The following is a 26,912-nucleotide window of genomic DNA, read 5'->3' as shown; positions in this document are numbered from 1 at the left end:
CACTCTCTCCTCCACTCACTCCTTATCTACTCACTTCCTCATCCACTCTCTCCTCCACTCACTCCTTATCTACTCACTTCTCACTCATCCACTCTCTCCTCCACTCACTCCTTATCTACTCACTTCTCACTCATTCACTCACTTGTCTGTGAACTCATTCACTTCTTCACTCAATCATTCACTCACTCACTCTCTCAACTGCCCAGGTGGCCCATGCGTGTGGTCTGGGCTGGAACCTGGACTCACCTAGGCAATTCAGACACAGTCCTCACTGAGGGGGGCTCCAGCCTGACAGGGATGGACTGCCCGGTCAGTCTGGGTCAGTGTGATCAGCTGATGTCGAGAAGGTGGCCATGCAGACCAGCTCCCTGGGGGCACGTGGGCCAAAGAAAGGTTGGGATCCATCACACAGCAAGTTAGCAGGTCAAGATTTGAACGTGGCTCTGAGCTCACTGCCTATCCTTCCTGAGCGCAGTTATACATCATCCCTACGGCTGCCAGGATGGATGAATGGACAGAGGACAGTGGCCCCCTCAGTCGTTTTAACCTCATGAGCTTGGCTTTGAGCAGATGTAAAGAATCCCAAATAGTGGTAGCCTCCAGCACAGCAAGGGGACATGCAGAGCCTGGCAGGAGGGACAGGCCCTCAGCATCGTGAGTGGACGTCCCTGGCAGACCCTGGCCTGCAAGGTTTTCTTGGCACATGGTCCACCCAGCACCACCATGGCTGGTGACCTGAGTTAGGGGTCATGCAGACTCCAGTTGTGGGGCCAGCGCATGTGTGAGGTGGGCCGAGGGTAGGAGCCCAGCCCTGCGACAACTGGGGGTAGGGCCCGAGTCTTGGCCTTGCATAGCTCACACCCATCCCGGCTGACCACACACTATTAGGTCACTTTCTGGGCAGGACAGACAGAAACTGGCCAATGGCAGGCCATGGGCAGGCTGTCCTGGAAGCAGCAGGACACTGAGTGCTAGAACCCCACCCTGCTGCCCTCTGGGGCAGCTTTAGTGGCAGGTAGCCACCTAGGAGTCAGGCTGGGACAACGGGGCCACTGGGTCATACCCCATAGCACTGGACTGCCCATGACTCCAGTCCACGGAGAGCTGGCTGCCTGCAGCTCTGCACAGGGACCACTGGCCATGTTTTCCATGGGGTCAGGGGTCTGGTTCTCTGCCTGCAAGGTGGCCTCACTGCAGCTGTCACTAGTCTCTGTCCAGGGGCCCTGCCCTGCCCTGCCCACCTGGGATGGCTCAACCTGGAGGCTTGCTGAGGGAGGAGGGGGTCCACAATCAGGGTGCCTCCTCAGTCCTGGGGCCTGGAGCTCCACACAAGCCGAGGATGGACTCCCAGACGAGACCCCCTCCCGGAGCAGCTGGCTGGGCATGGTGCTGGAGCGCCCCGCCCCACACCCCCGCTGATCTCAGAGGACCCCATCCTGGAGCAAGGCTCTCACACCAGGACCAGAAAGAACCGTTCAAGGGTGCAATGATAAAAATCTTTTAATGAAAAATATACAGATGTGATTCCACTCAGTCGGCCTGGTGTCTGTGCACAGAGGCCTTAGTGCCCAGTGAGCATGCAGTTTAGCGTGGTCCAGCCTGGACACACACATGGGAGGGGGGCTGGGTGACTGGTGCCAGGACACAGACGGGGTCATAACCAAACCCCAGGGCACACGAGGGGGCCCGGGACCCTTTGAAGGTGCCCCGCCCAGTGTGCTTGCAGGGGCTGCGTGCCTGAGTGCAGGCTTGCATTCCTTCCAGCAGTATGGCAGAGGGCTCTGGGAGTTGTCCTTGGCAGGGAGGAGGCGGGGCGGTGGCAGAGCTACAGCTTGGGTGTTGGAGCCCTGATGACCGGCTTCTTGATAAGTTCGGGCCACCATGGGGCGCGTTCCAGCACACCGCTGCCCTGCAGGACAGCGCTCCAAAGGTTCTGGTACAGCTGAGGACCACAGATGCTGCGTGAGTGCTGGATGCCCCCAGAGGCCACGCCCCTGGAGGCCAAGCCCCTGCCACACAGGCCCAGAGGACCACATGCATGATCCCGCCCCTGGCTTTCCTGGTAGAAGGGGAGAGGGCTCTGTCATGGCAAACCATCAAGTCAGAATTGGTGCGTGCCTGGTGGAGGGAAGAGGGAGGGGGGGGGGTGTGATGTTCCCAGGGAGGCAGGTCTGGCTTATCCTGAGGTGCAGGCTTCTACCCCATCAGCACGTACAGAGGACCAGAGCAGGGCTGGGGGAGGCCCACGGATTGTGAAGAAGGGCTGGCTGGTAGGGTCAGAGTGTGCGGGCCTGCTGGGGATTCTAGGCTGTGGGACGGGGTACACTGAACATAGGCAGTTGAGTGGCATTGGGGTGATGGTGCCACCAGAATTTGGGGCCCCCAGGTGGGAGTACTTGGGAACCAGGAGATGGGCTCTGGGAGGGGTTGTAAGAGGGGTTCTGCCCAGGGTCGGTGGGAGCGTAAAGGCAGGGTCGTGTCAGCTGGTTGGACCACCCCAAACCACAGCCTCCCCCTCCCTGCTATCGAGTCAATCCTGACTCTTAGCGAACCTACACAGGCCTTCTAATCTACCAGTCCTGATGGGCACTTTGGCTTTCTTCTGTGGGGCAGCTGGTGGGTTTGAACCATGGACAGTGTGGTGAGCAGTCCGCTGTGTGACCCACAGAGCCACGGGGGCTCCGGGCTGGGCCTTGGGTCTGGTGCACAGTTTAAAGCTGGCGGGGGGCGCTCACACCTTCTCCCGCACGCTGGCCTGGCCATGGTGGTTCTGGGCCCTGACCCTGCAATCACCCCGGCCCCTCCTCACCTGGCCATCGGCCCTCCCAATCGGCGAGTCCAAGATAAAGTCGGGAGGGGCCAGCACGTCCACCAGGGCTATGGCATCATCTTTCAGCTGTTCGAAAACAAGGGAGGGCGTCACTGTGGTGACGTGAGTCACAGACTGCAGCTGGGCGGACAGTGGTTGGGGCGCAGCCCTGGGTGTGATCCACCCACCTCAAAGCTGCCGTCCAGTGCTCCTCATCATCCTCACTCCCACCCTACCCCCCCCCCACACGAACACAGGAGCCCCTTCTCTGCACATGAGACCTGACCCATTCTGTCTTTGGGACCAAGCAAAACTGCCCAGAGCCCCACGCTGCCTCCTCCTCTTGCTCCCGAGCAGCGGCTGGTGGGCTAAAACTGCCAAATCTTTGGGGCCTGCCGGCCTGCCTAGCTGTCTTTGTCTCTCTCCTACACCCAGTGTGGCATTTTCTGTTATGCACAGGATTCTGAGCAGGAGATGCCCAGGGATGCCCCACCGTACTGGGCACCATCCTTACAGAACGCTCTTCAGTGGCACTGAGGGACATGGCACACCTGGGGCGGCGACGAAGGCGGGGACTGTGCAACCCCACGGCTGTTTTGGGGGGAGTGGAGCCTGGGGTGCTGGTAGCCGGCTCCTGGCTTTTCAGACACGTGTTTGTTACATATGGAAGGTCCGTGGCCGCCATTGAACAGTAGCCCACCGGGCACCGCATCCCTTGTCAACTGACCCACAGGCACCACATCTCTTGTCCGATTGTCCCACTGATACCATGTCCCTCATCTGACTGACCCACAGGCACCACATCTGACAGCCCACGGGCACCACGTCCCTCGTCTGACTGACCTAGTGTCTGTGGTCTCAAGTGAGCCACTTCCGTCTGTCACCCCGTCACCAGGCCCCACACCCTTCACAGATGACCTTGCCTTCCTGAGGGGTTGGGAGCTGAGCCCAAGACATCTTCAGGGTGGCCTCCCTGAGAAAAGCTCACCCCTAGGATGACTCTCTGCCCAGAGGTCTAGCCTAGACCTGCACCGGCCCCTCCCATGTTTCCCAGGGTCCCCTCACCTGGGAACAGAGGTTCACGATGGCTGTCTGCATCACCGTGCCCACCAACTCCCCGGAGAAGTAGCCGCCTGTGACAGGGACACACAGCACTAGCTTAGCTGCGTGTTCCCCTGCTGAAGGCCCAGGTCAGCTGGGCCTCCGGGGCACAGGGTGGGCACAGAGAAACCGGGGCAGGGCCAGGGGTCAAGCCCAGGGCAGCCCTGGCCCTGCCTGCTGGGCCCTTGCCAGGGAGGGGCAATGCGGCCATTCCCCACCGGGTGATGGCTGGCTGGTCACACATGGTGGCTTCCTCATGCCCACATCCCACAGCCACCTCTCCTGCGGGCTCAGGTCCTAGTTCACTGGCTTGGACCCTGAGGACGTGAGGGTGAAGCACTTCTGGGCAGCTTCATGGGAAAGTCCTGGCTCCCAGGTTCCTGTAATCCAGGTCAGGTCCCTTCCTCTTCCCACCAGCCTATAGTCTCAACACCTCAGCAATTGCCTCCCCAGTAGGGGACTGGGGAGGGTGTGTGCTGGGCGTGGTTCCTGCTGCGGGGTTAGCTGAGCCCTGATCCACACTGGGGGAGCTGTGTGCTGAGCCCTGGTCACTGCTAACCCCCCAGCGAACCAGGCCCAGCACACACCTCCCCCAACAAGGACCAGGGCCCAGCAACACCTTCCCCAACAAGGATCAGGCCCAGCACATACTTCCTCCAACAAGGAACTGGGTTCAGCACACACCACCCCCAACAAGGACCAGGCCTAGCACATACCTCCCCCAACAAGGACCTGGGCTCAGCACACACCTCCCTCACAACTCCCCCCACCCCCCGCAGTAGTCAGGGTTCAACACACACCTCCCCCAGCAAGGGTTGAGGGCCCAGCCGACACCACAGCAGGGCTCAGTAATCACAATGGGGTTCTGGGAACACCTCTGGAGGTAGCCCTGGGCTCCTTCCCAGGGCAGTCCCTGGGAGAAAAGTTGGGGGTAATTTCCTGGGGTGAATCCTAAGGGTATCTCAAGAGGGCCAGGTCTGGGGGGGGGGCGGGCACAACCCAGGAGCCTCACCTTGGTAGAGAGTGGCCATGTGGGAACTCAGGGACCACACCGTGTAGAGCGCACTGAGCCGGCCTAGGATGCCCCGCAGAGAGGAGGGCACATCGGGCTGCTGGGTGAAGTCATGGAACCGCTGGGCCACAGTGAGCTCCATGAAGGCTAGGGCCAGGGGGCGGCAGTGGTACACCTGCACAGGAGCACACAGTGGGTGTACACCTACACATAGTGGGTGTGTACTTGCACAGGAGCAAAGAATGAGTATAAACCTGAATGCAAGCACACAGGGGATGTATACCTACACACAGTGGGTGTGCACCTGCACAAGAGCACACAAGGCCACGTGGAGAGACCTGCCCTTTAGAGTCCAGCTGGTGAGTCAAACCTCAGAGAACACTGGGAACAAGACCAGTCCCTTCTGCAGCCTCTGGCTCCCTGCCCATGACTTCCTTGCCCCAAGCCCGACCTCTGGCTTCCTGACTGGGGCCACCATCCTCCTCCCCCTCATCGTCATCCTCGTCATCATCACCCTTGGGTGTCATGGAGCTGGCTGGGACTCACAGCGGTCCCACATACAGAAGGACGAAGCACCACCCGGTCCTGCGCCAGCTTCACAGTGGTTCCCATGCCCAAGCCCATGGATGCAGCCACTGTGTCGGTCCATTGCGTGGAGGGCCTGCCTCTTTCGGCTGCCTCTCCACTTCAGCAAGCGTGACGTCCTTCTCCAGGGACTGACCCCTCCTGATCACATCCCTGAAGTCCGTGAATGGGATGTCACCGGTGGCTTCCAGCTAGCGTCCCCCGAGGGTCAGCTCGGGAGCCAACACGCAGGAGGCCGTGGCGTCACCACGTGACAGCCCACCAAGTGGATGGGCCTGCTGGGCAGACGGGTCACCGTGGGTGGAGCTCCAGGACATGCATCTACCTGAGTGTTGTTCCGGGCGTCAAAGTCACTGCTTCCAGCGATCTTCTCCTGGCGCAGCTTCCGGTCACTCTCATGGAGCAGGTAACACACCAGCCAGCGGTACGCCGCCAGGCCAACTTGGAGACAAGAGGGCAGGAGGTTGAGATGCACATACACGTACACGTGACAGGGAGACGTGGGTCCAGGGAGGGGTCTGCGTCCAGCCCTGCCCTCGCTCACCCAGCCCTCTAGCAAGACATGGGGGTGGCAGGGGAGGTGTTCCTGGTCACAGGGGTCTGCCGGTGGCCCCTCCCAGACTAGCCATGGAGAGAAAGAGGGTGCACCCCAGCTGCTGGCCCCCGAGGTCCTTCCCCAGGACTGGACCAGGAGGATGACCCCCATGGCCTCCACTCCATCCAGCACAGCAGCTAGCCACCAGCTGGTGGACACTGCTGACCATGTGTTTCCAAGGTTGACGTAACCATTGCATGCCGATTCACCAAGACCCCAGGGGCAGGGGAGAACCCCCACATGGAGGCCCTGGTCTGTCTATTTCCTTGGGGGGTCCAAACCTTTCGGGTTAGCAGCCTGATTCTTTAACCCCTAACCTCCGGGGCTCACTTAAATAGGTTCTGGAACCTCACTGCCAACAAGTCTATTCTGACCCTCGTCGACCGCACAGGGCAGGGGGGAGCTGCCCCTGAGAGTTTATGAGACAAACTCTTTATAGGAGCGGAAATCCCCATTTTCCCTGGGAAAGCAGCTGGTGGTTTCAAACTGCTGACCTTGGAGTTAGCAGCCCAACAGGTAGCCACCACGCCACCAGGGCTCCCATTTAATCAGGTACAACCATACACCACAGACAAGGTGTGGGCACGCCTGGACCATTGGCTTGCTGCTCCCGGGGAGGACACAGCTTCAGTGCGGCCCTCTGGCCCCAGGTGTTCAGTTTGTGGCCAGCAGCCAGTGGGCGCCCAGCAGCCACTCAGTGCCCCCTAGTGGTGGGGAGGGGCAGTTCCCCAGGGCTCACCCTCAGGGTCCCAGCTGTCCTGCAGGATGGGGCTACAGAACCTCTGCTCCAGGAGGGCCGGGTAGGCGTCCAGGAAGTCCACGGTCTTCAGGGGGCTTCTCATGGGAGTTCCATCTAGGGCGGGCAGCCGGCAGCAGGTTTGCGGGAGACGGGAGCTCTCACAGTAAGAGAGCCCCGGGTGGGGGTGGGGGTGCTGCGTCCACCTCCACCCAGCGTCGGGGTCCCACCTCAGAAGTGCTGGGCTGATCATCAGCAACATGCCCTTCCCCCACACTGGGCACAGACCAGGCCCTCCTGACGACCCTGCGCCCCCCCCTCGGTCCTGCCCTCCCCCCACCCCCATCCCGCACCTCGGAGCCTGGCCGCCAGGAGGCCGAGCAGGTAGTTGCTGGTCTGCTGCAGAAGGACGTTGTTGTCCCCCTCGTAGGTGCAGTTGGGGTCGTTGTTGTCGCGAAGGTGGCCCAGGCGGCTCACTGCAAGGAGCCGCTGTCCTCACTCAACGGGCACTGGGCTTCGGCCCGTCCACACCCACAGGCCCATGCCCAGGAGGGGCGGGTACAAGCCTCCTGACTTCATGCCCAGCCCACCTGCCAGTGGGGCCTCTCCGTTCCAGCCCTCACACATCTAGCCATGTGGTGGTCCATGGGACACACAGCTCCTACCAACACTCCCCCCCCCAGATCCCGGTGGCACTCTGGGTAGGCTCTGGGCTGCTCCCTGGAAGGTCAGAGGATCAACGCCCCCAGATGCTCCTCAGGAGAAAGAGGTGACTGTCTGCTCCCATGGAGACCGACGGCCTCGGTCATTCTGCGCAGGGGTGCTGGGAGATGAAGCCCACTTAACAGCCGGGATTGGTTGGGGGCCAGAGGGGCAGCCTGATGGTGTCATGGCCAGGCCTTGGGATGGTCAACAGCTTGAAACCACCGACTGGAGGCTTCCCTGCCCATAAAGAGTAACAGCCTGGACACCCACGGGGTACCTCTGCCTGTCTCACAGGCTCACCCAGAGCCTGCACCAATGGATGGCTGGGGAGTCAGTCTGCCTTCAGTGAGGGGAGGGGGTGGCAGGGCAATGGCCCAGTTTCTAGTGGGTGCTGTCCCCTGGTGGGCACCTACAGAACTTCAGGAACCTGGAGAACAGGGCCTCCTCCAGTCACGCCTCCTCCCCCTAGCCCCTCCCCCCCCACCAAGTACCCCAGATCGCCACATTGAAGGCAGAGTGAAAGAGAAGACCCTTGATGATACCATGTCACAGGACACGGGCCGCTCCGGGACCTGCTTCTGATCGCAGATGCCGGAGTCAGAGGCTCGGAGAGGGGACATCACTGCCCACTGTTGCCCTGTGAGGGGCGGGAGTTCAGGGCAGCGAGTCACCTCGGGAGGCACCACCAGACCCCTTCCTGGAATTGTCCTCAGAGAAACAAGGTCAGGGCTCACACAGTGCCCCTCGAGACCACAAGTGCCCCTCAAGCCCTCTCCCACTTCACCATGTTCCCCAGCTTCCCAAGAATCACCGGCCGCAGGGTTAGGGGGCTATGGTGCTAAGTTAGAGCATCAGGTTAGGACGTCAGGAGAGGAGTTGGAGTTCAGATTTGGGGGGTTGGGATAAAAGCAGAAGCACCAGGCAGCAGAAGGCATGCGCTGCCAAACATACAGGGCAAAGGGACCAACCCTGTGCCGGCGCCACAGTGGTTCGGCCTCTAGTGACCGGTAGGGTTTCCAAGACTGTCCACCTGAATGGGAGCAGCCAGCCTCCATGTCCTCCCACGGGGAGGCGGCTGGGTTTGAACCGCGGACCTCCTGGTGGCCCGCACACCGCCTGACCTACAGGGCCACCAGGCAGAGCTCTGTGTGAGTTGTCACCTCTGGGCTTGGCTGCTCTGGGGCAGAGCTGTCCCAGTACACGGTGCATGGGAGTGGGGGTGGCTGTGACCCCACTGGATGTGGCCTGAGGGCCACAGTGTGCTGACCCTGTGGGTTCAAGGGTGCAACAGCAGAAGGGCAGGACGCCTACCGGCCAGATAACCATGTCCCCCGCAGGCCTCCCGGCACTCCTGGATCCCTCGCTGGGCCGTCCATGAGGCCAGGGGCTTGCCAGCTGATGCCAAGGCGTGGATCTCCCTGTCCATCTCCGCCTGCGGGCAAGAGCTGGTGAGGAGAGGCTGGGGCACAGACCACACTCCCGCCCAACACACAGGCCGCGGCTTGAGCCAGGTGTTCCACAGAGTGCTCACACCACTCCTCAAGGGACACGCACGGGCCACAGCCCAGAGTGCCTGCCTAGCCTCGGGGCCATTGCAGGATGCACCGTAGGTTCACACACGTGTTGGTTCACACGCACATGTCCCGGACTTGAGGTTACGTCCCCGGGCGGAGAACCAGAGACACAATGAGGGAATTGCACCTGGGGTTCACGATGGGGCCCCTGGAGTTGGGGGCGGAGAGGACCTTCAGTGACAGGGCAGCTGTCCCTTCACCCCACTGGCCATCTGAGGGCCCGGGACACTCACAGCGTCACCACCCCTGTCCTTGTCATCTGTGTCTTATAAGCAGTCTGTTGCATGTGGTCAGAATCCTGCAGGAACCGGGAGAGACCCGCACAGACCCAGAGCGACAGCTGTTTCAGAACCCCGCGCCGAGGCTGCATCTGTGCAGAGCAGCCAGCCTAGCCTTTCTCCAGAGGCACATCTGGGCGTGGGTTTGGTTAGCAGCTGGACAGGTGAGCTGTCTTCACTGCCCAGGGCCGCATGAGGCCTGGCGGATGTCTCAGAAGCGCCAGGTTTTCTAGGAACAACGCGCGGCCGTGGTCCATGTGCTCCCCTGGCTGCCTGCGTGCGAGTCGTGTACAAGAAGTACGGTAGTCTTCTGCCCCTGACGGCCCTAGCCCATGCTAGATGAAATGGTTCATGTCAGGTAGTTTCTAAACAGTGAATGGACACAGGAGGTGGCGGCTCAGAGGCCAGGGCTGTCCTTGGGTCAGGAGGTGCCCTGAGGTCGCCGCAGGGTGAGGAGTGGTGTGCAAACTACAGCCAGGTGGGTTCACTGAGGCCGGGCCAGGATGGGAGGGTGGGAGAGAGTGGGGAGGGGGTTTCAGAGCTGTGGCTGGCCGGAGCTTGGCCCTGATGCTGGGACTGGGCAGGGGTGGTGCTGAGGCTCTAAGGTGGCCCGTGGTTGGCTCTGAGGCCATGGCCAGACAGGGGGCAGGTGGGCGGTGTTTTTGAACTTGGTTGGCCTGGGATTGGCTACAAGCATTGCTCAGGGCACAGACAAGTGCCTGACCTGCAGCTGGCTGTGACTGCTCAGCAAGTGGAAGCCATGTGGCCCTGGGAAAGCCGAGGGGACTCATTATTGGGAAAACAGACATTAACCCTCCCTTCCCTTGGGCCTCACGGGCCTCTGTGCTGGACCCTGCTTCCCATCCACCCGCCTGCTCCCTCTGGGAGTTTACGGGAAACAGCCCCACCCTCGGTCACTGGAGGCAGACTTTTCGGGGTGCCGTGGGGAATCTGCCGTCAGAGCTCTTCTCTGTGCCTGCCCCACAGCCGCAAGGCCCTGCCCTCAAGGGGCCTGACAGGACTCCTAGCACACAGCCCCCACTGGCCATCACCCCACATTTGTCACCAGGTTGCTACAGCAGGGTCGGGCTCAGAAGCCCGGGGCCAGGGGGGCAGTGTGCAGAGCTCTCCATCCCCAGAGGGGACTGCGGAAAGGCAGCCTGTGGGGGGCTGGCGGGTGTTCTGAATAAGGTTGCCTCTTGGGAGGGCCCCAGGTCAGGGGTGCGTCTCACGTGTTGCGGTCCCCGGTCCTGTCTGTGGAGGCTTCGCTGAAGCTCCATCAGATCCACGTAGAGGGACCTGGAGAAGTGATGTAGGGCGAAGGTGGCTGCCAGGTAGGGGAGCAGACGCCATTGCTAGGACAGATGGACAGACAGGGGCTGGGTGACAAACTGACACTTCCTGGTAGAGGCCAGCTGCCAGGCACATGAGTGGACAGACAGACAGACAGATGGACGGACACCCTGTGGGCACCGCACACATCCTGATGGGAGTGTGGTTGCTCTCAGAGGGTTGTGAGCAGTGAGGGGCTCCAGGAAGCACACCCCGACCAGGGCCCCAGCTCCCTAGCACACTTGGGTCTTGCTCTGAGCCCCAGAGGGCTCCGCTGCCTGGGGACCAGACCTGACTGCACATCTCTCCCCATAAACCCTCCACACGCCACCTCTCAGGGGGTGGGCTTCTCCTCCCTGTTCAGAGTGGGCATCAGCCAGGAAAGCAGCCTCCTGACGATGGTGGGTAGATAGATGGCAGGCAGATGGACAGGGGAATGGAGGGATGGTTGGGTTGATGGATGGATGAGTGAATGGATAGATGAGTACGTAGATGGGTGAATGAATGGATTGATGGATTGATGCGTGGATAGAGTAGATGGATGGATAAATGATTATATGGATGGGTGAATGGATGCTAGATAGATGGGTGGATGGTTAGATTGAATGGGTGGATGAGTGGATGGATGAGTATATGGATTGATGGATGGATATGTGGATGGATAGATGGGGGGATGGATTGGGAGGTGGATGGATCAGTGTGTGGATGTTTAGCTTGGATGGATTAATGGATGTGTGGAAGGAAGACATCATCCACACCCGCTGTGCCAGGTGCTGTTGTTTAACCCTTTAGCCTACAGAGTTGCCCTGTGAGTGTCTGCTCCCGTGTACTAAACACGGAGTGATGTGGCCAAGGGCACACAGCCACACGGTGGACTGGGAGCCAGTGCTGCAGCTTCAGTGGGCTCTTCACGGTCGGGACAGCCTGGTGACTCCCGTGCAGCCTGGGCATGAGCCCTCCCTACTGATTCCTGTATCAATAAGGGGATGGCATACAAGTTCAGTGCCACCCACCGAGATATGCCGTAGGCCACAGCAGCACCCCTGTGTGCTAGCCCCCGGCTCTGTTCCAGCACTCCCTCACAGATCAGTGTGGGGACCCCAGTGCACCCCAGGGAAGAGGGAATTGCACCCAGCGTGGCTCTGACAGAGGAATGGCCCTGTGGCCTCTGCTGTGGCTTCTTCACGCTCGAGGCAGAGGGGGGTGGTTTTCAATGTTTGCCCTGGTGAGTCTCAGCCACCGAGGAGCCACAACCCTACCAGGCACCTCCTCCTCACAGGTTGGACCAACTTCCACAGTCCAACTTCCTGCAGTTGGCACTATGCTCAGCTGCCAGCGTTGCCAACCTGCTGCTGATACTCCAGAACCGGGACCTCCTCCGCGTCGCTCGGTCCAAACTGGCGCCGCGTGGCTGAGAACCGGAGGGCGATGCACACGGCCAACTTCAAGTTGGTGACGGACATGTTCATGATGGACACCCGGCCAGCAGACAGACTTCCCAGGGAGGCCCCGAAGCGCTGCCTGCTGTCCTGCAGGAGTGCAAGGAGGACAAAGGGCTCAGTTGGAGGTGCGTCTGGAGACCTGGTCCAGGGCCAGCCAGTGTGCAGTTGGCCTACACACGGCCCCCTGTGACTGACTGCTCAGGACATGAGGCACACTGACTACCGACAGGGGCCCTGACCCCCTGTAGAGTGACATCCTACCCCAAAAAGGGCCTGGTCAGGAAAAGGAGGGGAGATGAGAAATAATCCTTGTAGAGTCAGAAGAGACCCTGACACTTGCTCCTGAGCTCAGAGCAGCCAAGGTGAACAGGAGAAGTGGGGGGACTTAAGAGCAGGGCAAAGGTCAAAAGGCAGCTGGGGAATACAAGGGGAAGGGGCGCCATGAAACGTGCTGGGACCTGGAGTTGGAAAGCCAAAGGCAGCAACAGTCAGGCCCGGCTCACACGGAAATAACCCAGGAGGAGGTCAGAGTGTGCGCAGCACGGATGTGTCTCTGGGCCACGTGCGATCTCTCCATAAACTCCCACAGCGGGAGCTCAGAAAGCCAGGTTAGGGGCTGCCTTGGCTTTAGGACGTGCAGCTCCCAGGGTGCAATGACATCCAAGGGTTTCTTTAGCCAACTGTGGGTGACATGGAGAAGAAGGGGGACTCTGGGGTGCATCACGGTGCTCACGTGGAACTTGTCCACGGAGCAGGAGGCAGTCATGTGAACACAGCAAGAACATACTGCCTGCTTTACAGTCAGGAAAGCTGTGTGTGTGTCAGGACTGTATCTCCAGCCTGCTTACTCCATCTGAACTTTGAGCAAATCCCCAGAGAAGCTGGGTTCGATGCAGAAATGCCAGCATTAGGCAAGGGGGAAGGCTTATTAACAGCCTGCACTGTTCAGACGACACGGCCCTGCTCGCTGACAGTGAGGAGGACTGGAGGCCGGCGCTGATGAAGATAAGGACGGCAGCCCCAGTGTGGAGGACGCCGCAAGGTCAGGAAGTCCACGATCCTCACAAGTAGCCCAATAGATAAATCACGATCAATGGAGAAAAGGGTGACGTTATCAAGATTTTGTCTGGCTTGGCTCCACAGTCCGTGCTCATGGGAGCAGCCGTCAGGCCATCCAAAGACACCTTGCAAGAGGTGGATCTGCTGCACGAGGTCTCCTCAGAGCACTGAGGAGCAAGGAGGGACTGTGAGGACTGGGGTGTGCCCGACCCAGCCACGGTGTTCTCCACGGCACCACACGCACGTGAGAGTGGGCCACGGGACAAGGAAGGCCGGAGAAGACTGTGCATTCACGTTGTGTTGTGGAGGAAGGATGGAAAGTACCAGGGACTGCTGAATGGACACACCAATGTGTGTGGGAAGAACCAGGGCCAGAGTGCTCCTGAGAGGCATGGCTGGTCTTACGGACTTCGGACGTGGTGTCAGCAGAGGCCAGTCCCTGAGCAGGACACCATGCTTGGTCAAGTGGCGGGCAGTGAACAAGAGGAAGGCCCTCAGGGAGATGGACGGACACAGTGGCTGCATCGATGGGCTCAGGCACGGGGACGACGGCGAGGACGGCACAGACCGGGCAGGGTTTCCGTCTGCTGTGCACGGGTCCCTGTGGGTGGGAACCGGCTCCAGGGTGCTGAACTACAACGACTATGTTCTAGAACTGTCCACGTGGTAAGTCTTGTCAAATGCGGCCTGGGTGGGGGAAGCTCTCGGGAGCTGTCAGGAGCTGTGAGAGCGGTCACCCCTGGCCAGGGCCGTGCCCACCGGCTCCCAGGAGTCAGCCCCCCTCAGGTGGACAGCACGTCCCGGCTGCCCTATAGGCCCTCACGTGTGGACAGCTGGGACCCGACGGGACGTTTCTGTTTGGCATGCTTGTTTTGTGAGCCTGCCGCAGCCTGAGTGAGGTGCCTGACCAAGGAAACCCTGCGGCAGCGTTCACGGTGAGTCGGGACGGCCGGGCAGCAGGCATCCTTCCCACAAAAACCATCCTGGGTGGCACAGAGATTAAGAACTTGACGCTAAGGACTGACCAGCAGCGCCGACAGGGAAAGACCTGCAGGGGGCTGGGGGGTGGGGGGTGCTCCCAGAGGACTCGAGGACACCAGCTCCCCGTGATGGATTGGGTCTCCTCAGCTCCTCGGGGCTCCTCGGTATGTCCTCACTGCCCCACCTCCACCCACAGGAGCTGCAGTACCTTGATGGCGGTGACGTAGGTGCCCTCGGGGGTGACATCCCCCGTGCGGTTCAGGAGGTCCTGGCGGGGGATCCGGACCTTGTGGAACACGGCGAAGCTGAGCAAGGACAGGCAGGAGCTGTGAGGCCGGGGTGCATGGGGGCTTTGTCCTCCCCAGGAGCCACACAGGACAGGGTGCCATGAGTCAATGTCTGCTCTGGGGAGGCTGGGAGGCTCTGCCCTCCCCACCCACGAGAGGAGGGGAGCCCCCAGCTGTGCGACCAGAGCACTGCTGTTGGCTGCTCACCCGTTATCCAGGCCATTCTGCCCGAGCTTCCTGCCGATGTCGCCCACCATCACCCCGGGCATGGCGCGCAGAGTCCGCGGGTCCCGGATCTGCACAGAGCTGAAAAGCCGTCAGGAGGTAGAAAGCAGGAGTCGGAGGCTCTGTGGCCTCAAGGCTGAGTAGGGGTGTCCTCTGAGGGGCTGTGGGGCTGGTGACCTCGCCCTGAGGACAGTTCCTGCCATGGCAAGCCTAGGAGCCCGAGATTCAGCAAGCAGCCCCTTGGTCAGGGTGCGGCCTCAACCCAGGACTGAGGCCACAAACTTGTGTGGACACAAGGAACTTGGCCCCTTGTGGAACACGTGGCCACCCGGGATGCCCCACGCACATCTTCCCCGAGCCCAATACAGGTGCCCTGCTGCCTCCTCCTACCTGGACGACAAAGGAGTGCAGCCCGTGGCAGTGGCCATCCGGCGTGTACAGCTGGGCGAACACTACCGCGTGAGTTGCCGTCTTCCCCATGTTGCCCACCCAGAACTTGGCGGCTTCGAAGTCGGGGGAGTGGAGGATGAATTCCTTTGGGAAAGGTGGGGGGCAAGGTTGGCAAGGAGGTACCGGGAGGCTTGGTCCTCAGATGACATCCCTACATCAGGCCTTTCTACCATGGAACTCACTGCTGGTGGGGGTGGGGGGAGCCACGCTTTAACACTGTGCCACCAGGGCCCACCCCACGAGCAGAGGAGGGCTCCAGAAGCTCATTGGAAATGGAGCTTTCCATTGGCTGCCTGTCAGCTCCCGTGTTAACTCTGGCGTGGTGACGTCCTGACCAAGGCGACCTTCCAGCGCACAGCACAAAGAGACACCCTGCACACAGAGACACGTTCATGTAGCTGCACGTGTTGTTGTTTGGTGGCATCGAGTCGGTTCTGACCCACAGCGACCTCACGGCGCACAACAGAAAATGCCGCCCGGTCCTGCGCCGTCCGTCCTCACAATGGTTCCTGTGTCTGAGCCCAATGTTGCAGCCTCTTGTCCGTCCACCTCATGGAAGGCCATCCTCTCTCTCATTGCGCCTCCACTTGACCCAACACAATGTCCTTCTCCAGGGACTGGTGTCTCCCGACATGTCCAAAGAACGTTGAAACATACCACATGCAACTGCTGTGTATATACGTGTGCGTGCATACATGCATATACATACGTATGTTCATATAACACACATATAGACGGGCAGAGAGAGTCCAGGTGGTGATGTGGCTGGATGCTGGGCTGCTAGCCTCAAGCTTGGCAGTTCAAATCCACCAGCCACTCAAGAGGACAAAACGGAGTCTCAGAAACTTCAGGCAGCTCTCGTGTGCCCTCTGGGGTCCTGAGTGAGGAGTGAGAACTGGCACAGGGAGGGGGTTGCCTCTCTCTCTCGCCATCTGATGGAGGCCTGCTGGTGGGGCCCCTGCTGTGCATGTGAACACAGAAGCCACACCAGGCCAAACCCTCTGCCGTGGCAGCAGCACCAACTCCTGGGACCCCTCCCCCACCCTCACGTGTCTCCCAGGGAAGTGGCCCTCTCGCACAGAGCAAATGGTGGCCTTTAACCGCTGACCTCTGGTCACCGGCTGAGGGCTGAACCACTGCCCCCCAGAGGTCCTTCCAAATCCGATGTGCCTGTCCACACCTGCCCCTGCCCTGAACTGGTGAGCCCTGGCCCCTCCTCAGCTGCCCCTAGCCTCCCGTTTCTTGTGGGCTTCTCCATCCCTGGAGATCCATGGCCCCCAGGCACCTGCCTGCACACAAGCTGAAGGATGTCTGAGGAAGGGCGAATCAGGACATAATGTGCAGGGAGCAGAGGCCACACAGCAGCCACAGGTGAAGGCAGTAGAGGCCACACAGAGAGACCATCAGGTGCAGGTGGGCAGAGGCCGCCCAGAGAGGCCCTGCATGTGGGCCAGCATGGCCCCGGGCCCGGTGGACGGGCAGGCCACTGGCTGGAGGTGCTGCCAGAGGTAGGGGAGCTGCAGGCAGCTGGGGGGGATGGACCAGTGGAAGGACGTCTGTCGCTCCTGATTTATAAAGTGTGACTGTGAGTCAGACTGCCAGCAGGCCTGCTGCTCAGCTCTCAGCTCAAGCGGAAGTACTGGGTGGGGGCACGGGGATACCACAGGCCGGGGCGTCACTGCTGGGTCTCCTGCAGCATCTGCAGGCCTTTCTCTGGAGGTGCCTGGCCGGCTGGACCACTTCACTCAGGGGCAGCAGAGGGCAGGGGCAAGACAGTCTCTGAGCTGGGCTCTCTGGGTGACCAGTCACACCCACAGGGCGGGCAGGCACCCGGGGGGCAGGTGGGAACGGCGACAGCCCCAGCGCCCACCTGAGAGCTGGGGTCGTAGTGCGCTGTGGTCCGAATGCCCTTGGTGTTGCTCCCGTGACTCAGCTCCGTCAGCGCGAAGCAGCCAAAGATCTGGAGGGGGGTGGACAGGGGGACATTGTGGGGAGATGCCGCTCCAGCACAGCCCAGGGAGCCGGTGGAGACAGGAGATGCTAGAGCAGAGAATGGGAGGACGCCTGCTCCAGCACAGCCCAGGGACCCAAATTACAGAAGACACCGAAAGGGAGCTTAGGGAGGAACCCTTGCTCCAGCCGAGCCCCAGGCGACCAAGCAGAGACAGAGGGTGTGAGGGGGACAAGAAGAGGGACACTGTCCCCAGCCCAGCCCCAGGGGACCCAGCAGAGACACGGGGACTTGGAAATGATGGGAGGGGGTGGTCACCACTGTGGCAAGGCTCTAGAGGACCAAGTGGAGACATGGGGGTGAGGGGTGATATGAGGGGTACATTCACTTCGACCCAGCCCCGGGGGGGCAGAGGGACTTAAAAGGAGGTATGAGGGGAGACACTTGCTCTGACCTGGCTGTGGGGGACAAAATCACAGGCCTGCCTCCCACTCTATCTGCCTTGGGCATGAGGGGGTCACGCCTAGGGCATGGGGACCTCAGTGTGACACGGCAGCTGAGGCACCAGCTGGTGACCCGTGTGTCACAGAGAAGCACTGCTCCATGGGGTCTTCCTGGCTGTCACCAGACAGAGCTGATGGGCAAGCAGGCCTTTCTCTGGGGGCTGCTGGGTGGGGAACAGAACGCTGGCGCCACCCACAGACTTCTCAATTTCAACGCCCAAAACCCACCAGCATGGAGTTGATGCCGACACACAGGGCCCCCAGAGGGCAGAGTAGAACTGCCGTGGTGGGTTTCCAAGGCTGGAGATGTGCACAGAACACAAAGCCTCGTCTTTCCCCTGCAGAGCAGCTGGTGGGTTTGGTCTGCCAACTGTGTGGTTAGCAGGCCAGCGTAACCCAGGGCACCACCTTGTCTTAGTCCTGACAGGAAAGGCGAGATCCCTGGGGACTCAGGAGTCTGCTGTCTGCTGAGAAACCTCAGAGAGCCTTCAGTGTGGTGTTGTGGCCCCCGGGCACTCTCGGCAGGGCCCCCATGAATATCTAAGTTGAGGTACTTGGCTTCCTCACACATAGCCCTCTTCATTTCCATGTATCCATCCCATCATCTGTCCACCACTCACCCATCCAACCACCCATGCATGCATCCATCCACTCACCCATCCATACATCCACTTACCCACCCAACACCCACCCATCCATGCATCCATCTACTTACCCATCCTTCAACTCACCCATCCATGGATCCATCCACTCACCCATCCACCCATCCATGCATCCATCTACTTACCCATCCTTCAACTCACCCATCCATCTATCAACTCACCCATCCATGGATCCATCCACTCACCCATCCACCCACACATCCATCCATCTATACAGCCACCCATCCATACACCACCCACCCATTCATGCATCCACCACCCACCCATCCAACCACTCATCCATGCGTACTTCCACCCATCCACACATGGACTCATCCTTTCTCAGGCTGGCCTTCCACCTGTCCACCATCATCCATCGATCCCTCTTACTCCCTTCCACCTACCCATCCACCCCACCCCCACCCCACACACCTCCATGTCGAAGACCTTCTGGATGTACGGGATGTGCCGCTTCGATCCGTTGTTGAAGATGGCCATAGCAAAAATCTGGGAGCACAACAGGGCCAGGTAAACAGGAGCAGCCGAGCCCGCGGTCCTCACCCCGACCCATAGCTCTGGGTTCTCAGCAACTGCTGGTCTGGAAGTGGCTGGTCAAGTGGATGTCTCTACGGCACTACTGCCATTCAAGTTGCAACACGGGCCCAACAATGCCAAGCAGCAGAGGTGTGGGAGGAAAACCCAAACCCACTGCTGTTGAGGGGACTCCTCCACACAGGGGCCCTGCAGGACAGAGGGCACAGGGGCCCTGCAGGACAGACGGCACAGGGGTTCCTGCAGGACAGGGGACACGGGGTTCCTGCAGGACTGAGGGCACAGGGGCCCTGCAGGACAGAGTACACGAGGTTCCTGCAGGACAGAGGGCACAGGGGTTCTGCAAGACAGAGGACACGGGGCCCTGCAGGACAGGGGACACAGGGGACCTGCAGGACAGAGGACACAGGGGCCCTGCAGGACAGAGGGCACAGGGGTTCCTGCAGGACAGGGGACATGGGGTTCCTGCAGGACAGAGGACATGGGGTTCCTGCAGGACAGTGGACACAGGGTTCTTGCAGGACAGAGGACACAGGGGCCCTGTAGGACAGAGGACACAGGGGCCCTCCAGGACAGAGGACACAGGGGCCCTGTAGGACAGAGGACACAGGGGTCCTGCATGACAGAGGACACGGGGTTCCTGCAGGACAGAGGACACAGGCTTCCTGCAGGACAGAGGACACAGGGGTCCTGCAGGACAGAGGGCACAGGGGTTCCTGCAGGACAGGGGACACGGGGTTCCTGCAGGACAGAGGGCACAGGGGCCCTGCAGGATAGAGGACACGGGGTTCCTGAAGGACAGAGGACACGGAGTTCCTGCAGGACAGAGGACACAGGGGCCCTCCAGGACAGAGGGCACGGGGTTCCTGCAGGACAGAGGACACAGGGCCCCTGCAGGATAGAGGACACAGGCTTCCTGAAGGACAGAGGGTATGGGGTTCCTGCAGGAGAGAAGGCACAGGGGTTCCTGCAGGACAGAGGACACAGGGGCCCTGCAGGACAGAGGACAGAGGGACCCTGCAGGACAGAGGACATGGGGTTCCTGCAGGACAGAGGACACCGAGTTCCTGCAGGACAGAGGACACAGGGGCCCTCCAGGACAGAGGGCACGGGGGCCCTGCAGGACAGAGGGCATGGGGTTCCTGCAGGACAGAGGACACGGGGTTCCTGCAGGACACGGGGTTCCTGCAGGACAGAGGGCAACCTCCTACAGGGGTCCCAAGGCTGCCAATCTTGACAATTCTGGGGAACGACTGATGGGTTCTAACCACTGAGCAGGACGGGCAGCTGTGCCCTGAACTGCAATGCCATCAGGGTACCTTCCAAAGAAGGAAACCACTGCCATGCAATAGAACTGCCCACAGGTCTTCCAAGAGAAGTGCCCACAGAGCTCTAAGAGAACTGCCCCGCAGGGCTCCCAGGCTGCCCGTCTCCCAGGAGCAGCGGCTACGTCCCTCTCCCGAGGAGCGGCCGCAGGGCTCCCACCAGCAGCCTGGCCGTGAGTAGCTGAAGGCCTCCTGAGTCCGGAGCAGGAGGCTCCCTGCCTCCATGAACAGCTGCCTCCTTTGCTCTGGGACCAGAAGACCTCGAGGGGTCTGGCTACTGTTGCTGACCCTTTGGATCACAGGTTCTACTGAAGAAAATCCCGATCAAAAGGGGGATGTACAGAGCGGAATCTGATATTCTCCTCAACTCTTGGAGGTTCTCGAGCCCAGGAGGCTGGACAAACCCTGAAACCAACTGCCCTAAAATAGCCTCGAACACTTAAAGCCCAGACATCCCGCCGAGGTCTATGCAAAACCAAACCACCCTTCGGCATAGCCAGTAACAGCTGTGGGCCTCAGTCCCGGCATTCTGGTTCTGGCCTGAAAAGTGAGGCAGGAGGCATGACGTTAGGGAGTCTAGACGTGGGGGCGGCTCAGAGCAGGAGGGGAGGGAGGCTGCAGCTGGATGCGTGCAGCCGAGTGCGGACTGCACACGTGGGATTGTCTGGGTGCTCTTCCATCCCTTGCCGCTGCTCGGGCCGCTGAAGGACCTCAGTTGGCTGCAGGGAAACGCTCGCTCAATGCCCTCAACGGACAGCCTGTGGGAGATCATACCCCAAACCAAAAGGCTGTGTCCCTCGCTGAAGCCCCGGGATGAGGGCCTCGCCTCCAGGCGGCAGTCCTCCCCGAAGCGCCTCCCACTATCAGCCGGGCTTACTACATGGCCAGCGTAGCCAAGGCCGGCTTTGGGGCGACTCGGAGAAGAGGTGTGAGGCCCCGAAGGCCCAGGGCCAGAGGAGAAAGGTTCTGCCCCGGAGGCGCCAGCAGTGGCTGCGGAACAAGATGAAGACGTGGACTCATGCTGGCCTTGCATCTCTTTCAAAGACCAGGATTGGGGAATCTGAGCAGCAGCTAGAAGAGGAGGACCGTCGTTCCATGAGACTGACCAGCTGACCACTGACACCTGAGCGAAGTCTCCCCTCAAATCAAGTTAGGCGGGACAAGTGTCCCTACTGGCTGCCTCAGCCCACCAGAAACATGCAGAGCCAAGCGAGAGGACTGGTTGGCTGTCTGGACAGCAGAAGAGGGAAGGACAAGAGGAAGGAACCTGCCAGGCCTTTGCTCTGGCAGCGGGGCACGAGACTGACGAGTTTCATGCTGAGGAAGGGGTGTGTGTGTGTGTGTGTGTGTGTGTGTGTGTGTGTGTGTGTGTGTGTGTGTGTAAGCAGGGGTTGCTCTGCTGTGAATATTTTCAACAACAGCGAGAAACAAACACGTAGGCTTACTGCCCTGAGTCCATGCTGCGCACAGCGACCCCACAGGCCGGGCCAGGGCGGCGCCTGGGGGATCAGAGACTGGAGCCTCCTCTTTCTCCCGGCTGACCTTGCGCGTCATGGTGCAGTGTGCACACGATCCTTACGAAGGCTGCTCAGATAGGGTGGAGTGACACCCGTGACGAGCCGACAACGGTCATGCAGCGCTAACAAATAAGTGTGGGAAGCTCCTGATGCTGCCTCATGCTGACCCTCGGCCCTCGTGCCCGCACGCTTCCCAGCGGTGGGCCGGGCACTCCGGGACTGACACTGAGCCCCACAAGCTCTGCATCTGTGTGCCGTATTGAAGACAAACACACTCGCTGTGTGTAGACAAACATTCCCTACATCAACGAAATCCTCCACTTGTGAACCAAAGTGTGTCCTCCCCCACCCCAAATCTGTGTCGGTGTAGCCAGGCCGCAGTTACCGGTGAGATGGCAGTGATGTCATGAGGTCATGCAGCAGTGGAATTGTAATGTCACCATTTCCCCACGATGTGACGTGATGTCACCAGCTATCAGGTGCAAGAGGATCAGGCTGTGCTCAGCCCTGTTGTACGGGGAGGAGGCTGGGGTACAATGGCACAGCCCTGGTCCTATGTGCGGGCAGGAGTGAGGGGTTCAGCAGCACCGGCATCTGTCTCTCCAGAGTAAAGGAGAGAGACCAGCAGAGGAGGGGCCCCAGGGCCACCAAGAGAGAGGAGCTGGGAGCGAGGCATGTCCTTTGGACCCAGGGTCCCCGGAAGAGGGTGCCAGTTGGGACCCTCATGCCCGCCGGCCAGAGGCCTAGTTTTCTGTTCCCTAGGGTGGCACCCCTGTGACCCATCTGCTGTGGCTTTACTATGAGACAGGGATGCATCGCGAAGAAGCCAAAGCAAGCCTCCTGCCACCCCCTTCTCCTGCTGGTGGCCCTGGGGCAGGGCCAGGCAGCCACTCACCATCATGTCCAGGACGTACTTGGTGCCCAGGGACCAGTCGTACATTCCCAGGCAGTCAAGGAATGTCTGCACCCGCAGGGGGGCCTGGATCATGTCTGCCAAACTCAGGAAGTCAAACTCGCAGACGCGCTTGCAGCGCAGGAAGGTCAGCGCACGGTACTCCTCCAGCGGCAGGGCAGCATCCCCGTGCTTCTCAAACAGCGGGTCACCCTCCAGGGCCTCGAAGATGGTCCTCTGTCTCAGGAAGGCAGGAAGAGAGGGTGAAAGGAGGTGGGGAAGGGGGTGAGAAAGGGGAGGGCACCGCCCCTGGGCGGCCCGGCCTGCCATGCTGGACACAGTCCTGAGGGCTGCGGAGGTGAGGGGCTCTCCCTGACCCAGCCCTCCTCCACCTCAGCAGTGAAGTTCCAGACCTGGAAGGAGTGATATCACTCTGGTCCTGGTTAAGCATATCACCTCGCCATTTGAGTATGAAGAGGTGTGTGTGGGGGTTGGGGGGAAACTGGGATCCACAGGCACAGGCACCCTCAGAGCCTGGCACTTGGGCACCCTCTGAGAGACTAGGGCATCCCTTGGAGCCTGGGCGACAGGCATCTTTGCCAGCCTGACAGACAACTGGGCCGATTCTGTCTGTGGCTGACAGCCTTGGGACTAGTACCAGGAATGTGGAGACTGTCTCTCTCTCTCTCTCCTCACCGAGGCCTGACCCACCTTGAAGCGCAGCAGCTCCTCACCCTCCAGGAAGAGCAGGAGGTCCCTCCAGGAGAAGGAGGCTCGTGCGCGGTAGGCCTGGAGCGGCCCCTGTGGGGGGTCAGGCAGCAGCGCCTTCACCCCATCTTGCAGTGTTGACGCCATGGGTACAGGACCTGCAGGCACAGGGCCCCACAGTGAACAGGGTCACCCTAGTGGCCACCCGACCACCAGGGTCACTGAGGTGCCCTTGTAGGACCCTGCACAGCAGAAAGAAACACCGTGCACCCACACCCCAGAGACTGGGAACGAACAAGCAATTTCCAGGCAGTTGTGGGCACTCTGGTGGCCAGGCGGGTGGGGGGCTGGGCTGCTGACTGCCAGGTGTGCAGTTTTGCTCCAGCAGCTACTCTGCGGGAGGAAGGGGGCGGTTGGCCTCACACAGTGTGGCAGTCTGGGCACCAACGGGCAGTTCTCCTGAGCTTAGGTACCCGGGAGTGGGAATTGGTGAGCCGGCAGCACCTCTGGGTTTTGTTTCAATCCAAACGGACCTCACAACCCAACACACACAAAAGCCAAAGTGCAGACGGAAAGGCCTGCAAGGATGTCTCTCCAATGGAGATGTGCGCATGGCCGGCGGCTGAGCCATGCTGGCATGCTAGTCAAATCCCACCATGCCTGGGCCCAGAGGTCCAGACCTCCTGCCCACTGGACACATTGATGACCACCTTGCCCCCACCATGCCACATCTCACAGAACAGTCCTCCACATCCTGAGCTTTACACACACTCACACACACACACACACACACACACACACACACACACTGCCACCACCATAGGCTTGGTGTCATATAGTCTTGTCTCCTAGACTAACACCAACTGGAAATCTTGAGAGTGTTGTGGGCGCTCTCTACCTAGGACCCTGGTGAGTCCCCAAGCTCCCTGGTCTACCCCTTCGTTCCGGCTGGGTTCTTTGGCTGCTCCCTGGCCTGAGGAAGGTTTCGGTGTCAAAAACAAAGCGGCTTCCTGGTGAGTGATTACAGGCAGAGCTGCTGAAAAGCACTTGCCTAATCTCCCAGGCTGAAGCGCCCGGACCTCGCTCAGGGTCACACAGCTGTGATCTGCCACCCAAGACTAACACGGAGGCCCGAAGGGCAGACAACTGCCTCACAGGGTTTCCGGGGATGGGCTCTTGCCGGAAGCAGTCGGCCTTATCTTCCTGCCAGGGAGCGACTTGCTGTTCTTGTTGTTGGGAGGTGCGGGTGAGCCGGAGCTCGGTCACAGCAACTCGTGTGCAACAGAGGGAAATGCCACGCAGTCCCAAGCCATCCTCAAACCCGCTGCCCTGGGAGCCCAGTGTTGCAGCCACTGAGTCCATCCGTCCTCTGGAGGGCTGTGGTCCTTACATCATCTGCTGTGCATTTGACTCTTCACAGTGAAGGGGTGGAGTCTAGCTTGTCACTCAGGTCGCAGCTTGACGACCTCATATGGAGGAGGCACGAAGGAGATAAATAGCTTGCTGAGAGACATTCCAGCTGACAAAACACATGGAGCCTAGACCCCTGAGCTGGAGGAGCCACATGGAGACCGCTGCCAGAGCTCAGATGTTTCCACTGCCACTGGATCCCCAGGACTTCCCACCCACTGACCTGTGATCTTCCTGCACTTGGCATCACTGCATGTGTTTTGTGAGTCTGAAGAGGACTTTATAGATTGGTATCGGACATGTGGACTAATATCAGATTGTGGACTTGATCTGGACTGGGCTGGGAGGTTTTCTCAATAGTCAATCACTCTTGTAGATAAAGCTCTTCCTTATACACAAGAGTATCCATGAATTTGCTTCTCTAGTCTACCCACACTAACTCAGAGGCCTTCCTCTTTTTCATTGACTCTCTACTAAGCATGATGTCCTTCTCCAGGGACAGTTCTCACCTGACCATGTGCCCAAAGTTTGGGAGATGAATTTTCGCCAGCCTTGCCTCTAAGGAGCATTCTGCCGTACTTTCTCCAAGGAGATTTGTTGGCTTTGGGGGCAGGCGGTGGCATCTTCAGTATTGTTCTCCGGCACCACAGTTCAGATGGACCTGCCCTTCCATCTTCCCTATTTATTTCTACGTGCATATGAGGGGGCTGGGCAAGCCCGCCTTAGTCCTCAAAGTGAGATGTCAACACTTGGATGACGTCGAGGTGTCCTCGGATCTCTTGGCTGTGGAGCAGCTGGGGATTGTAACCACCATGCCCCTGATGACCCCCAAGTCCCAAGGTCCTAAGCAGAAAGTGTGCCCCATCTACCCCCACCTCCTACCCACTTGGCTCCGTGACTCCTGAGGTCACTGGCATTAGCTGTTAGAAACAGACAGTCCCAAGTTCCTTTCCCCAAATCAATGTTTACTGGCTGCTGACTTGGCATGGGACTGCACCTCTCTGTCCTCATGTGATACCGACCTGGCCTGGCAGCCTGCATCTCCCACTAGTAAGTCCCCAAGGCTCCCAGGCAACACAGTGACAACAACAATAAAGCTCGTGCAAAGTCCAAGCCCCAGGCATCAGCGGACCCGCTTCCTGGGCATGCTCCTGGCAGGGCCTCCTTTCCTCAAGAGCCTCAGTGTCTCAGCAGCAGCAGCAGCAGCAGCAGCAGCAGCAGCAGCAGCAGCAGCAGCAGCAGCAGCAGCAGCAGCAGCAGCAGCAGCAGCACTGTACTCCCCACTCCCAAGCAAGCCAGGTCAGGTCTTTGTACAGGACGCATCCCCCACTTCCCTTTGCAGCCCGGCCCATGCCCAGATGTGGCACCCCATACCCTGAATCTGCAAAGGTGTGCCCCGCTTCTCTGTGCACACTCCACTGCTGTCTCTGCATTTCCCTGAGCGTTTCGCTCATTTGCGCCCGCTTTCATCCACATACCCCGAGCGTTTGCACCACCTGCGACCCTTTCTTTATGTGCCTACATGTCTTGGCACCTGCAGCTCCTTTACCCAGGTGCCCCCAGCTCTGCACCAGCTGCGCCCCCGTTTCCGGGCAGCAGACTTTGTTCTACCAGCCGCGCCCCATGACCCCGCGCCCGGGGTCTCTGGCCACGCAGGTTCGCACACCAGCTGCAGACCAGGTGACCCCCGCCAATCGCGCCCCCTCCGGCGCCCCGCGCGGCCCCGCGCACACGAACCTCGCTCAACCAATGTCCTCTGGATGCTGGCGGACCAGCAGGACAGGAAGACCTAGTCTCACTGCGCGTCGCCTCTGGGCCTCCGTCCGCCCCGGAGGCGGGGCCACCGTGCTCCTGTCCCGCCCCCGCGTCATCGCGGCGCACCGCCCAAGCCGTCGCCCGGGGAAACGCAGGGCACTTGCATCCTGTGGGCAGCCTTGTCCTGAGCCAGGCTCTCCTTGGGCAGGGGGATACGGGGGTTGCATAGGGCTCTTGCCAGGTCACTAGGGACTTCTGCAGGAGCACCCCGGCATGTCGGCAGCGATGAGGCTTCCTGGGGTCTTGCACGAACCACGAGCAACGCCGCGATCAGCAGATTGACTTCAGCAAGGATTTCCTCTTGCTTGGATCCACAATCAAAGCTCATGGAAGCAGCAACCAAGAGGCCAAAGGACGCATTGCATTGGGGCAACCTGCCGCGCTGGAGCGCGCTCAGTGTGGAAAAGCAAGGGTGTTACTCTGTGGA

At 60.2% G+C, this 26,912-nt stretch overlaps 1 protein-coding gene across 3 annotated transcripts; it reads right to left on the bottom strand.

Moving 5' to 3' along the window:
• Window positions 1-1,489: 1,489 nt before the first annotated feature.
• On the bottom strand, window positions 1,490-26,498 carry LOC142443034 (peroxisomal acyl-coenzyme A oxidase 3-like). Of its 3 annotated transcripts, XM_075544646.1 has the most exons (18): window positions 26,408-26,498; window positions 23,264-23,418; window positions 22,556-22,789; window positions 18,699-18,773; window positions 17,042-17,131; window positions 15,112-15,255; window positions 14,704-14,792; window positions 14,418-14,514; window positions 12,074-12,256; window positions 10,628-10,750; window positions 8,855-8,975; window positions 7,192-7,314; window positions 6,842-6,955; window positions 5,833-5,948; window positions 4,923-5,097; window positions 3,875-3,942; window positions 2,810-2,896; window positions 1,490-1,942 (listed from the first exon to the last, which is right to left on the bottom strand). In XM_075544646.1, the coding sequence occupies exons 2-18, from the start codon at window positions 23,405-23,407 to the stop codon at window positions 1,826-1,828; spliced, it is 2,100 nt and encodes a 699-aa protein (XP_075400761.1). In that variant the 5' UTR covers window positions 23,408-23,418; window positions 26,408-26,498; the 3' UTR covers window positions 1,490-1,825. The 3 variants fall into 3 exon arrangements, with proteins under 3 accessions (XP_075400761.1, XP_075400763.1, XP_075400762.1); XM_075544648.1 differs by lacking the exon at window positions 23,264-23,418 and having other exon boundaries at window positions 26,408-26,485; XM_075544647.1 differs by lacking the exons at window positions 6,842-6,955; window positions 7,192-7,314.
• Between the last annotated feature and the right edge of the window lie 414 nt (window positions 26,499-26,912).

Source organism: Tenrec ecaudatus, chromosome 3, assembly GCF_050624435.1.
Source record: "Tenrec ecaudatus isolate mTenEca1 chromosome 3, mTenEca1.hap1, whole genome shotgun sequence".
Classification (NCBI taxonomy): domain Eukaryota; kingdom Metazoa; phylum Chordata; class Mammalia; order Afrosoricida; family Tenrecidae; genus Tenrec; species Tenrec ecaudatus.
This window is presented reverse-complemented; position numbering and strand designations above follow the sequence as displayed.

Excerpts from the sequence above, each read along its gene's own strand:
- LOC142443034 (XM_075544646.1), bottom strand. The coding sequence starts at position 23,407 with ATGGCGTCAACACTGCAAGATGGGGTGAAGGCGCTGCTGCCTGACCCC. Across the intron at positions 18,774-22,555 it reads AGTACGTCCTGGACATGATG|ATTTTTGCTATGGCCATCTT; the intron begins GTGAGTGGCTGC and ends TTGTGCTCCCAG. Across the intron at positions 12,257-14,417 it reads CCTACGTCACCGCCATCAAG|GACAGCAGGCAGCGCTTCGG; the intron begins GTACTGCAGCTC and ends GCACTCCTGCAG.